We start from the raw sequence: 12,109 nt of genomic DNA, 5'->3' as shown, positions 1-12,109 counted from the left end.
TCGTGATCGGCATGGAAAAACGCAGCTGGTTGAGCTCTAACTCTAAGAACGAGGGCTTCTCTTCAATAATGCCGCGTAGATCCTAGAAATGGATAATAAATAAAACGTAACGTTAGTCCGCCCCAGAAATGAGACAGTAATTGAATTGATGATTTATTCAAAAATAAATTAGCAGAGATACCTTTTAAAAAGGCAGACAGGCTATTGTCACAATCAGAATCCAGAGATTCACAACATTTCTATTAACATCCGTGTAAAGGAAATGAACTAGCGTAAACCCTTCAGCAGCAATTCCTAAACCAGATGGTTAAATTGATCAAGAAAACAGCCAGTTAACTGATTCACTATGAAATGTACACAACGTTTATTTAAATATGTCATCAAGCTCGATTTGTTTACGTGATCAGAGAGACTGTACAGTGTGAGATGATGGATAGAATCAATGCCCTATTCTCCCCCCCCCCCCCCCCAAAAAAATCAGGTAACAAACTTGATAGAAAAAGTTCAGCATCTGAGAGATCTGCTGCAGAGGGTTTGATTTATGCTGCGCTCATTTTGTCCCTTTAATTTGAAGCAGCTAAGCCTAGAGGTGGACAAATGTTAAAGTTGCACAAAGCATAGCGCAAAACAAAGTTTCCCAAATGTTAAATTGATCCTTTAAAGATGTGATAGGAGTTTGACCTAAAAACAGACATCTTTCTCCAACGAAATAAGGCTCCTAAAAGCAAGGAACGTTTAAACTGGGGAAACTTTCAGAACCAGTGCAGCTTAACAAAAAGATGACCGTCCTCTCAGGCTACTTGACTAAAGACACCGTGGCTCTAAAAAGCTGTACGCTATGTTCATGCTACGACTCAGTAGCGCTTCACACCATGCAGAGGGTCCAACGCGACATCAGCCCTAATTTAAAAACACGTCAAAAGATCAGATCCCTACAGTTCTCTTCAGGATATCACAAAATACTAAAGGGAAGAAAGACGCGCAGACGCCTGCAAGCAACCGCAGCCCAGCGCGGCCTCGAGTTACATGGTTTCGAGCTCACCGGGACAAACCGAATGATTGATTGGAGACAGGCGGGACATCTAGTAGCCTGTCGGAGGAAGTAGAAAGATTCTCCGGAAAATAACTGGAGAATTACCTCGTCCATGACAGGGACATTTCCTGATTATGTTGAAACAATTTAACGGCGGCCTCCCTGTTATTCGACGAGTCACTTGTGCTTATTGGGGAAAGGTTAATAAACGGGATGAAGAGAAAGTAAAGCGAGCTCGTCTCGCTCGTAAGACAACACCGGTTAAATGCACAGAAAGTGTGTTTCAGTTTGCATCCGTTGCCGATAGCAGCCGCCCACAGCGGCGTCAGTTTTCCCTGAATTGCAGCTCAATCCTGAAGCAAGTGCAGTCCTCTTACAGCATACGTGTGTGTGTGTGTGTGTGTGTGTGTGTGCGTGCGTGCGCCTACAACAAAAGATCACAGCATGGCACATTGAAGATGAAGGTCCTTTAGCTCCAGTTTTGGCTTTGAGGCACTGGGGGGCGATGAAGAGCAGGGATAAAAGGGGGTCAGCTTTGGTGTTGAACTAGTTCCACAGTTCTAGGATTGGACACATTGAGCGGAGGGGGGAGGGAGGGGGGACACCACGGGGGAGGTGCATCAGCGAGTCTTTAACTTGGTCTGCTGCGAGCCTTGTTCTGTCAAGCTGGCTTTGATGGAGTTCACCACCGTCTGTCGCACCTTGTCCTCCATATAATGTTCACTTAGTGGCTTCAAGATCTGCAGGAGAAGAGAAGGATTCTTTGTGAGAACATGTTAACTCCTCTAAAGGCCTCTAGAAAACAGGGGGGGACAAGACACTGAAATGAAAAGGTTAGGGAGGTAAAATAAAGAAACTAGAACACAAAGCGGTCACAGAAACAACCCAAGAGTCACAAATCAATGGAACATAAACGTTACAAAAAATAAAATAAAAAAGGAATCCGGCATTCAAGATTATTAACAACCGTTGGGGCAGACGTCCCAGCTTTTACATCCTGAGGCGGTTCCGGCCCGTCAGTGTCCAGGAGTTGAAGTAGAACAATCCAGCACCATTGGACTGAAACTCAAGCATCAAAAAGGCAGCAAACTGCAGGAGCTTTTGTATAAAAAAAAAAAAAAAGAGGAAGTTCAACAGTCTGTAAATTCGGTCAGCAGCTAGTTCATCTTCTTGTAGTCGTAGTTGTTGTTGTTGTGAAGAGGAGACAGAGCGTTGCGTCCCAGCGGGGACGAAGGGACGAGAGAGACGGGGAGAGCCAGGCGGCTCCTGACAGGCTCTGAAAGTTTGGAAAGCACCTGAGAGGACAGCAGGGAGGAACGGGAGAGTTAAAAACAAGGAACGCAGCCAACCGGAAGGGGAGGGGGGGGCAATCCAATCCAATCCAGATGTTTGGGGAAGAAATTCAGGAGAAATAATTTTTAAAAAAAGATGCGAAAACTGGGTAGATGTTTAAGCGAACACAACAAAAATAAAAATAAGGAAATGATGTTGAACAGCAGGCAGAAGAGGAAAGGAACCTCACCTTTCTAACCACAGAGGGAGGAAGACGTCAAAGGAGACATGAAACTACAAATACATGAGAAACCCGAGCCGAGGCTGATGGGGCGAATAAAAGATGGTGCTGATGGAGCACCTGGAAGGTGATTAAAAAGGGTTTGAGAGACGGACGACGGGACGTGAAGACAAACAAACATTCAGTGGATAAAAGAAAAAAAAAAATGGAAGGATTCTGATTTTTCTGGTTTTAAAAACACCAGCAAATGCACAAATAATAAAACGCAGTAAACAACACACTTCATACGGTTATTGATTTGGAGAAAGGAAAATGCTATTTAAATGTAAATCACTTAACTCTTAACCTTTGCTCAAGTGTAAAAAAGAAATCAAACCACACACCAGCTGACACGTGGCTATTAACCAGGAAGTAAATGAATTGATTGGCAAATCTTCCATTTGAACAAAGTGCCCTCAGCGCTGCAGGAACTAAAAGAACTAAGATTTATCACTTAGAAAATACACAATTACACACAAGTCGTATCGGTTTTCGTCCAAACATTTGAAATGAACCACTTCCTGTCGCGGACCCACCTGTTCCCAGAGCGTCTCGGCCACCAGATCGATCATCGTCCCCACCTCCCGGAACTCTCCGGAGAACTTGACGTAGGCCCAGGCGCAGAGCGACAGCAGCGCCACGCCCATGGCCAGGTTGGCCAGCGACGCCAAGGCGCTCAGGCCCACGAAGCCCGTCACGCCGGACACCACGTAGGTGACGAACATGACGGCAAAGAGCGTGGCGGGCGTGCGCGCCGTGTGGAAGATGTTCTTGCCGTCGTTGTGCCTGGAGAAGTTGCCGTAGGCCTCGTCCAGCTCCGCCTCCAGCTGGCTCTGGTAGCGCTGGCAGAACTCCTCGCCGCCCATCTTCTTCACCGAGCGGAAGTGACCCACCGAGTGCTCGCGGAACTCCTCGTGGCAGCGCTCCAGGTCGGCCGGGGCGATGTACGGCTGGTCCCCGCCGCAGATCTGAGGGGGATGAGAGGGGGGGGGGGGGGGGGGGGGGGGTGAGCGAGGGGCCATTTCACAAGAATTCACGATGCCCGGGAAGACAAGCGCGTCCTCACCTGCTCCATGCTCTTGCCGTACATGTCTTTGGCTCCCGCCACGGCGGTCAGGTTGTTGGCCTCTGCGGTCGCCTGACAAACAGAAGACCATGAGATTCAAGATAAAAAGCTAAAAGAGGGAGGAGCCGTACTTCAGCGAGACGCCTCCGGCGGTGACGAACCTGCAGCATGGACTTTGGGTGAGGCAGTTCCTCCCCCTGGTAGATCTTTATGTAGGCCTGCGGGAAGGTAACATAGCAGTTACACCACTGTCTCCAGGTACTATGAAGCCAGCTAATCTGCATCCTAACTGAATGGACACACCGGTCACGTGTCCATTCAGTTACTACATAAATGGAAAGTTTAAAGCTTGGCAAGATTATATATCTGATGGCAGAAAGGCGGACGCCTGTTTTAAATCAGACTGAATCGGAGTGAAACGCTGCAGCACCTTGAAGTACTCCAGGAGGTCTCTGCAGGTGACTTTGTTGCCTCCGATCTCCTTCTCCACCAGGCGCTCTGGGGCCAAGAGGAGAGGCACCAGCTTGGCCAGAGCCTTCTTAAAATCACCATTGATGTCTGAGAAACACACCGAACACGCACACGTGAATCCAGCGAGCTTCAGCCGCCGCTGATCCTCGTCGTTGGCCCCGACGCTCGCGGCTCCTCACCTTTCAGCCGGCCGTCAAAGTACGGGTTGGTGGCCACCTTGAGGCCCGGGTGGGGCAGCAGGAAGCAGCCGATGCTGGAGAAGCAGGAGTGGACGTGCTTCCTCACGTTCTGCAGCTCCTCGTGTTGGTTCTGCTTCACCTGAGTTCGGCAGACGACAATTGACTCAGCGGGAAAGTCGGTTCTTTCAGGCGGTGAGAGAAGCGGTGCGTCACACAGGAGCAGCGACTATGTGCAGAGACATTCTTACCTGTAGTCTTTTCTCCAGGAAGTTGTTGCCTCCTTCCAGTCCATAGTTGTGCTCATAAGGGTAACACCAGTCCCGGATCAGAAACATCAGTGACTGAAAACAAATGGTGATTTGGTTACGTTACTATTTGACTAGTTTTCTCAATTATATAATTTAATATGATTTTACAGACATGATGCACGTTCAAGACTATTTAGCATTAACACCCATGGTCAGTCTGTACCTGGAAAGGTTTCAGGTAGATCTCCTCCATTGCCAGGCGACCATATTCTGTGAAAAGCTAAGAGGGAAACAAAACGATGACGAGGAAAAAAAAAAAAGAGCTTCTGTAACTTTGGTGCCGTTTTTTTTTTTCTTCAACAAGGAGAAGCGACACCAACCTGCAGATGCTGCAGGTCGTCCTCCTGTATGTTCTGGGAGAGGTTGTACACCTGCAAACACAAGGTGAGGCATGATGGTCGGACATTTAAAAGAAGCGGCCAACACGCTTGCTCGTAAGCCTCACTTGCACGGAGCTGGTCATGGTGCTGAGGGCGAACACGGTGGCACAGTCCTTAATGGTGGACTGGCTGTCAAACGCTCCCTGAGTGTCCACGAGGAGCACGGCAACCTGTTGAGAGACACGCCAGATGTAAAGCGCTGCCTCCTGGGGGGCTACAGATGTTCACACCGTGAGCTTCATCGCCCACCTTGCTGCCGTCAGGCTTGTCCACCACGAAGACTTCGCTCCAGATCTGAATTCCCGTGGTTTCCCTCTCGCAGCCTCCTCTCCAGGAGAACCCGGTCAGGGGCTCGTCGTCACCTCCCATCCACGACTCGCCCTGTTACCCAAAGGGAGAGGGGGAGGAGGCGAGGGCAGGAAAGGAAGAGAGGAAAGAAGAGGTCAGATGAGGCATGAGGAATGGGAGGTAAATGCTGTAATCTAGGAGAGATTACCACCTCTTCTTTTTTTCAAGAGGAGCAGTGGTGAAAGAAAGTTGTTTTTCCAAGATTCAAGACATCTTACTTTCCTTCGCTTAAGGGAAGTTGTCTGTGATCACAGTATTTCCAAAATAGGAAAAGGGGGAAGAATGGATTCAGGCGATTCCACCAGCCCTAAAAACTAACCTGTTGTTTACCAATATATTGTTGGTTGATAACGTTATCGGATAAGTGGGGAGATTATTACACTCGAGCAAAGGTCTGAAATCTCGGTTGGTTCTTGATAGTGGATTAAATAATCCACTATCAAGTTCTACCGGTCTGATTGGAATGAGTCTCTCACAGAAACAGACATGTGGCAGCGCAAAGCCTCAGCTTGAGTATGAAGGCTGAAAGAAAACATGGGATTCGATGGAATGTTTATCCATAAGGGTATTTGTCTTTTTTTATGCATCACTAAAAGTTGCCCATCCAACATAAAGTTGATTTTTTTTTTAAAGCTGCACATAGTGCCCTTGTCATTTGTTATTTCCAGTTGACGTGTCAGGAGATCCCCCGTCCACTAACAGGAAATGCATAGCACTCAACAAGCCTCACCTGACGAGCAAATAACTGATTTGCAAGGCAAAGTACGCACCAACACAGATTGCGTGTACGATATGACGTCAGTGCAGAAATATCTCACAACACAGCAGGTTATGAATAGATGATACATGAGAATATTCAGCTGTCACAACAGACACAAATGAACGCACGACAGACGGTCGAAGCATCCACCTCTGGATGTAACTGAATATCAAGAACCACCGTCTGAAGAAACAATAGCAGCATTCAGAAGGTGAGCATGTGCAGATCTGGTCCGACACGCGTTAATGTGCACGTTCATTACAGCTGTGGCGGAAACATTCCTGCCTCGTTACGCCCTTAAGTGTGTGTGCAAGTGAGTGTAAGGTGATCCTGGCTGCTCGTGAAGGACTAGTTGTTGTTGAGACAAACAGTTGTTGGATGAGCTCAAGAGTGTGTGTGTGTGTAAGTAATGTACAGGGTGCCTTTTCTTAAAGATGTTATTTCAATGGCCAGCAACCACACAGGCAAACTAGACTGAAACGGTTATTTTATTATTATTATTGGTTCCCAAAATGACAGCTAAGTACGAGGACGTAAACCTTCCCAGGAGGCGGAGACCGGTTGAACCACTGCATGGATGCCAGTTGCTTAGTCACCCGGTGGAGACGGTTTCTGGGGATGAGCCCAGGCAGGACGCGCTCGTCCCTTCTCGTCACTAAGACACTCATACCAGAGCTGGTGCTCATCTCATCTGTTGTAGTTGTTCATCCAGCAGACCTGTTTTCACAAGCCCTATTGTCTGTGTTACACAATATTAAAGTGAGGGGGATATTATCTTGTGAACACACCATCAGCAGGCGCATTTCACAATCTAATTCTGTGTAAGTACTTTTACTGTGTAAGTTCCCATTTAAATAGATTTCCCTTTTTGATACTTGATCCAATTGCACATTTTTGACGATGCAGAATAATGCAGCTTCTTAAAACAAGCGTATGTGCGGCGTTGGGTCTCACCTGGCGGTGCATGTAGCGCAGCATGAAGTCCAGCAGGAAGGACTTGCCCTTGCGGAAGGCGCCGGCCACGGACACCACCACCACGTTCAGGTCCTTCACGTGGTCCTGCAGCAGGATCCTCTCCAGCGCCGCGGCGTCCAGCTCAAAGCTGTGCTCGTCCTCGTTGGCCAGGACCACCTGGATGGGCCTGGCAGCCCCCTCCGCTCCCTCCTCCTCCGCCTCTTCCTCCACAGCCTGAAGACATGAGTTAGCAATCCATCAGTGGGGAAAGCATTTAGGCCGTAGCAATGATGAACCAGCAGCTTTCATAGAGAAAACAGGAAACGGAGAAAGCCAAAGCTGAGATCAGCAATCAGACCGCTGGGTTTGTGTGTGTGTGTGTGTGTGGGGGGGGGGGAAGCTAGAATGCGACATACGACATTTGAAACGCAATATGGCAGAATTGTTGTAAAATGAAAAACATTGCGCCACATGGTAAACATTGTGATTTTGTAGGCAGCGATACAGCAGGAAGTACATTTTACCTCTCCCTCCAGAAAAGCGTCGGGGGAGGCGGCGAGGCGGACATTTTTGCCCGAGGTCGAGGCGGCGGTGCGCGGGGTCTCCTCCGGGTCTCCGGGCGCGGCCAAAGGGGGCTTCACGTTGTGCCGAAAAGGGGGGACATCTTCCACACCACTCAAGCCTTCAGGGACCCGGACACAGAGACAAACGGGTTACATTACGCTGGTTAGATGACGCCGTGCTGCGTGCGGGCGAAGTGAGGAGGCGCCGCATGTGGACGCGGGTTTATGTGGTGAGCTCCAAAACAACGCCCCAGTTTGCTCCTCATTAGTTTGTTTGCTACGGGAGCTCAGAATTCGCCCTACATGCGGTTTTGTTGTAGATCTTTCCAGCATCCTCTTCTGGGCTAAATACATTCACCCACTCGGGCCGGCCCATCTAGGTCAAGCTCAAAAATAGCTGAAAATCACAAAAGGGACAGCAAAAAAAAAAGAAAAGAAAAGTTAGTGGGGCAGCGTTTTCAGTCTCCTTCTGAGCCGTTTCTGTGAAAGCGTTCTTTAGATGGATGTTGCCTCCACAACGTGAAAGTTACAGCGCTTCCTGTCACCAATACACAACGGAGTCCAAGCAAGTGGGCTGAACCACAAACGGCGACGGCTGCAGACGAGTAGCTCGCATTATTCCACACTGGAAATTGACAATCGAGGAATCGACTACTTTTGACTAGAATGCATTTCAAAAAGGCAATCTAATATTGTGAAATATCTTCAAGGGTTTACTGTGTATAGCCAACCCAGTTTTCTAAATAGTTCAGACCCCAATGAAGAATAATTAAAAAATCCATTTGCTTGAACAAATATTTACAGTAAGATTAATCGAGTTTGCAGATCTGTTAAATATTTTTGTCCATCCGATCCAGGTAAAAAATGAATCCCTGTTGAAGGATAGTACGATCTATTGGTCAAATGGCCGACAATGAACCGGTAGGCAAATATTTTAAAACGACTCTCCATCTGCACCACAGAGTCTCTCACCACAATCAAATGAGCACAACCTATTCCTTTCATTACGATCCTTGCCGGACACGCAGGACCGGACTGCTCGGCACCACCACGGCCAAGGGCAAACATCTCAGTCCATTACTCATGTGAAGAAAGACACACCCTGAAATTCATTTTCATCTGCTGGCCTCAGAACCCAACAACAAAACAACAACAAACCAGATGAATAAAGCAGCATCAGGACCAAGGCCATGTTCACGACTTTGATAAGACATCAACACTCATTCTGTGTCATTTTCTTCCAAACCTCAGAGTAGAATATAGATTTCAGTTACTATAATGCATTTTTGTTTCCACACAGATTTTATTTGAAATATACAAGTGGTGGTAATGCTGGCGTTTCTGAGTACGGGGACCAGCACCGGGACACTTCAAGGACGTGGGATGGGGGACCACAGGGAGTTCCTCAGTAGGACAACTGGAAATGGGGCGTCCACAAGATCTACCGAGTGTCCCTGCAAATCCCCACAAGGGAAAAGCCGCCATGCTCGGCGGAGCCGTTACAGTAATCTGCTCCGCGCACAAATTAGCGCTGCAGATTTCATGAGTTCGAGGCGGCGCAGGCTCTCATGGAGTCCAGAGGGGTCCCACACAAAGACGCTATTCTGCCTGGACAGCGAGAACACAACGTGTGTGTGTGTGTGTGTGAGCGAGACCAAACACAATGAGCACGCAAGGAAGCTTTCTGCCGATATAAACACCACGATGAAGTGGAGTTTCGCCTCGGCTCGCAGAAAACGAGGGGGGAACTAAACCTCTTATCTTGCAACGGAGCAGATGTTAACTGGCTTCTACACCTTTTTCTGCACCGCGTGCACTAAAACACACAAAGTCGTTGTGGGATAAGAGGGGTTTTGTGCAGTGCGTCACTCGTACAAGTGCGGGTCTATCTTTAACCGAGAACGGAGTGCAAGCGAGTCCATCGTATCAGCTCCGCGTCCCGAATCAGCTCTGCACTTCCGCAGACTCCTGCACTCAGTCTGAGGCCACGGGCCGCTTCCCTGCACCCGCCGTGCCTTCCTACTTTCATGAGGAGAATCATCTCCTGTTTAAAAAAAAAAAAAAAAAGAGGGGGTGGGGGGTGTTTGGTGAACCTTTGGGAATGAAGAATAGACAGTTTAAACCTTGAGACATTTGTGCAAAAATCATTTCTCAACTGTTGCAAGACGGATTATTAATGCCAAAGCTTCTCAAGCAGGGTTTCAACACCCTTTTTCCCCCCCATTCAGGCGATACTTTCTTTCATTATTTAGAAAACTAATCTTTAAAGTGACCACTATCTGGTTATCGTACGCCATGTCAACAACACTGTGGAGCGGACAAATTGTCCACCTCAGTCTATTAAGATGCCGTCACACTGACTTCCATTCACACGTCCAGACAACCTGACACGGCCTCCCTGGACAAGAGTCAAGTGGGGGGGGGGGGGGCAAATGTTCTCAATCGGCCCGATTGGGAGTCAGTGAGGACAAAGTGCAGGTTGAGAGCAGCCGCAGTGGGTGAACGTTCTTGCCACAGAGTTTGGCGGCCTGTATGAAAGTAGACATAAAGGTGAGATCGTATCTCAGCGATGAACCTTGTGGAGACTGAGAATCTACCGTTTGTTACAATAACAGCAGGTGTGCTGTAAACTCGCCGTGGGAGAGGAAGGGATATGGTTCCTTTCTTTTAGGGGGCAAAAAATAATCAAGAAGTTCTGAGAGCCCAAGGTTATATTTTCAAATGTGTTATTTTATCCGACAACAACTAAAAAGCAGTTTGAAAGTACATGAATCCTTCTGCAATTTTTTGCAGACTTTTAGTCAAATTAACTCAAACTACAAAACAGGCTGCAGGCAGCAGCCGTATTGCCCCAATATTGCTTTAAAACCTCGATCCAGATACATTAAAACAAATCATCACATGTGAAACTTACTCATTGTAGCACGTTTAAAGTTAATAAAGATTCAAAGAACGATGACCACGGGTCACTTCCTTCCATGTGTTGTGATTATTCGTTCCAGTAAAATGCGCTCGCGGTGTATTAAGTTATGTTCGGTGAGACTGGCCTCGCAGAACCGAGCGGACTAATAATAGACCATTTAAAAATACCCGAGTTACTTGTGCCCGGGAGAAGATTAACGTGTTATGTTTAACGTTAATTTAATTGGACCGAACGGGAGACGGGACGGAGCCTCCGCCGGGGGGCCACAGGTGAAAGTGACGGCCCGGACGGAGCGACCAGCGGACAGGTGTTGCGGAGGATCTCGTCACGGATCCCACAAATCGGTTCTTACACGCAAACGCTCTCAGCTTAAGTTAACGAGGGAAAATACGTTCTGACGAAGTGAAAACCACGCGCCGGGAACAGGTTTCTACCACATAAGGGGGTTTTAAACCAAAGATTGGCGAACTTACATTCTCAGGCGACACATTAAAAAGGGGGTCACAACATTTTCCGCGACACCGCAGAGTCTCTCCCCCCCGTCCAACTCCAAACAGGAGCTAACGGAAAAGCGAGTTTACCCCTCAGAAAGACAAAGAGCGGCGAAGCAAACAACGGGTCCGCTTGTTTAACCCCCCCGCGCCCCTCATTCAGTCCACTGTCACACATCCGCCTGACAAAACCGACGACGGGTTACCTTCGTCTGTGACTCGGCTTTTGCAGTTGGGCTCGAAGGCATTTCGGCTCCTCAACCCGCGCACCTCCGCCATCTTGGTCTACTGAATTCAAAAGTGTGTGACGTCACAGGAGTTTTTTTTTCTCCCCCTCTTCTCACGCTGTCTGCTGCCCGGAGGCCGCTGAGCAACACGGCGTTTCCTTCCACCGCGAGCACAACTCCGTCCGTTATAAAGTTATTTTAAAGTTTAAAAAGAAGGATATGTTCAATAGACGGCCAATACTTCCTTGCTTTGAGACTAGTCTGTTTAAAGGATACAGTCTGTTTGATAGTTAGTATATTTTATAGTTACACACTGTTTTTGTTGTAAGTGTATAAAAGAAACCCGTTGCATTAATCATCGATATCCCCAAACTCTTTGCACTACTTTATTCTTTTTTAAAACATACACAATAGGACTTATAAACATTGACTCTTGTTATTGCTAAATGCTTTTTATAGAGGACTATTATAATTTTGTTTCACATATTGCATGTAGGCTACAATGTTTATTTGACTAACTTATAAGGCTGAGACACACGTAATTTACAGTTTTTAGGCCAAAGTCATTTTCCACACAAAATCTATTTCAGAATATTACTTATTTTTTATAATATTGAAGCAAACCACAGTGTGAGCAGCATTTGATTTATCTGATGATGTAATCCATTTGTCTTGGGGAGTGTTTGGATTATTTAATGATAAAGGTCCTCAATATTTGGCGCTGCAGATGACGGATGACGGACAGCCTGCTACACACTCACAGACAGGCTGGAAGTGTACAGCCCTGCTTTCTATTCTGGGCTATCAGCTAATGTTAGCGTGCTTACTCTGCAACGATGTTCATGGTTTGTTGT

General features: G+C 47.5%; 1 protein-coding gene and 1 long non-coding RNA gene across 2 annotated transcripts; one reads left to right on the top strand and one right to left on the bottom strand.

Annotated features, from left to right (window-relative positions):
- Window positions 1-140: 140 nt before the first annotated feature.
- On the bottom strand, window positions 141-11,439 carry atl2 (atlastin GTPase 2). The gene is made up of 14 exons (XM_040177940.2): window positions 11,235-11,439; window positions 7,576-7,733; window positions 7,052-7,285; window positions 5,239-5,370; window positions 5,055-5,159; window positions 4,930-4,980; window positions 4,773-4,829; window positions 4,550-4,642; window positions 4,302-4,440; window positions 4,082-4,209; window positions 3,813-3,869; window positions 3,652-3,723; window positions 3,122-3,553; window positions 141-1,773 (listed from the first exon to the last, which is right to left on the bottom strand). The coding sequence occupies exons 1-14, from the start codon at window positions 11,305-11,307 to the stop codon at window positions 1,654-1,656; spliced, it is 1,851 nt and encodes a 616-aa protein (XP_040033874.1). The 5' UTR covers window positions 11,308-11,439; the 3' UTR covers window positions 141-1,653.
- On the top strand, window positions 8,472-8,750 carry LOC144409518 (uncharacterized). The gene is made up of 2 exons (XR_013468012.1): window positions 8,472-8,535; window positions 8,643-8,750. It is a non-coding gene; the product is annotated as an uncharacterized LOC144409518 (long non-coding RNA).
- Window positions 11,440-12,109: the final 670 nt, after the last annotated feature.

Source organism: Gasterosteus aculeatus, chromosome 6 (assembly GCF_964276395.1).
Source record: "Gasterosteus aculeatus chromosome 6, fGasAcu3.hap1.1, whole genome shotgun sequence".
NCBI lineage: Eukaryota > Metazoa > Chordata > Actinopteri > Perciformes > Gasterosteidae > Gasterosteus > Gasterosteus aculeatus.
This window is presented reverse-complemented; position numbering and strand designations above follow the sequence as displayed.

What these genes read in the sequence shown, in the direction of transcription:
- atl2 (XM_040177940.2), bottom strand. Translation starts at nt 11,307, where the DNA reads ATGGCGGAGGTGCGCGGGTTGAGGAGCCGAAATGCCTTCGAGCCCAAC. An exon ending in TCTACCTGAAACCTTTCCAG is followed by an intron (nt 4,643 to 4,772) that starts GTACAGACTGAC and finishes ATTTGTTTTCAG; the next exon opens with TCACTGATGTTTCTGATCCG. An exon ending in CCGAGACGCTCTGGGAACAG is followed by an intron (nt 1,774 to 3,121) that starts GTGGGTCCGCGA and finishes CTTCTCCTGCAG; the next exon opens with ATCTTGAAGCCACTAAGTGA.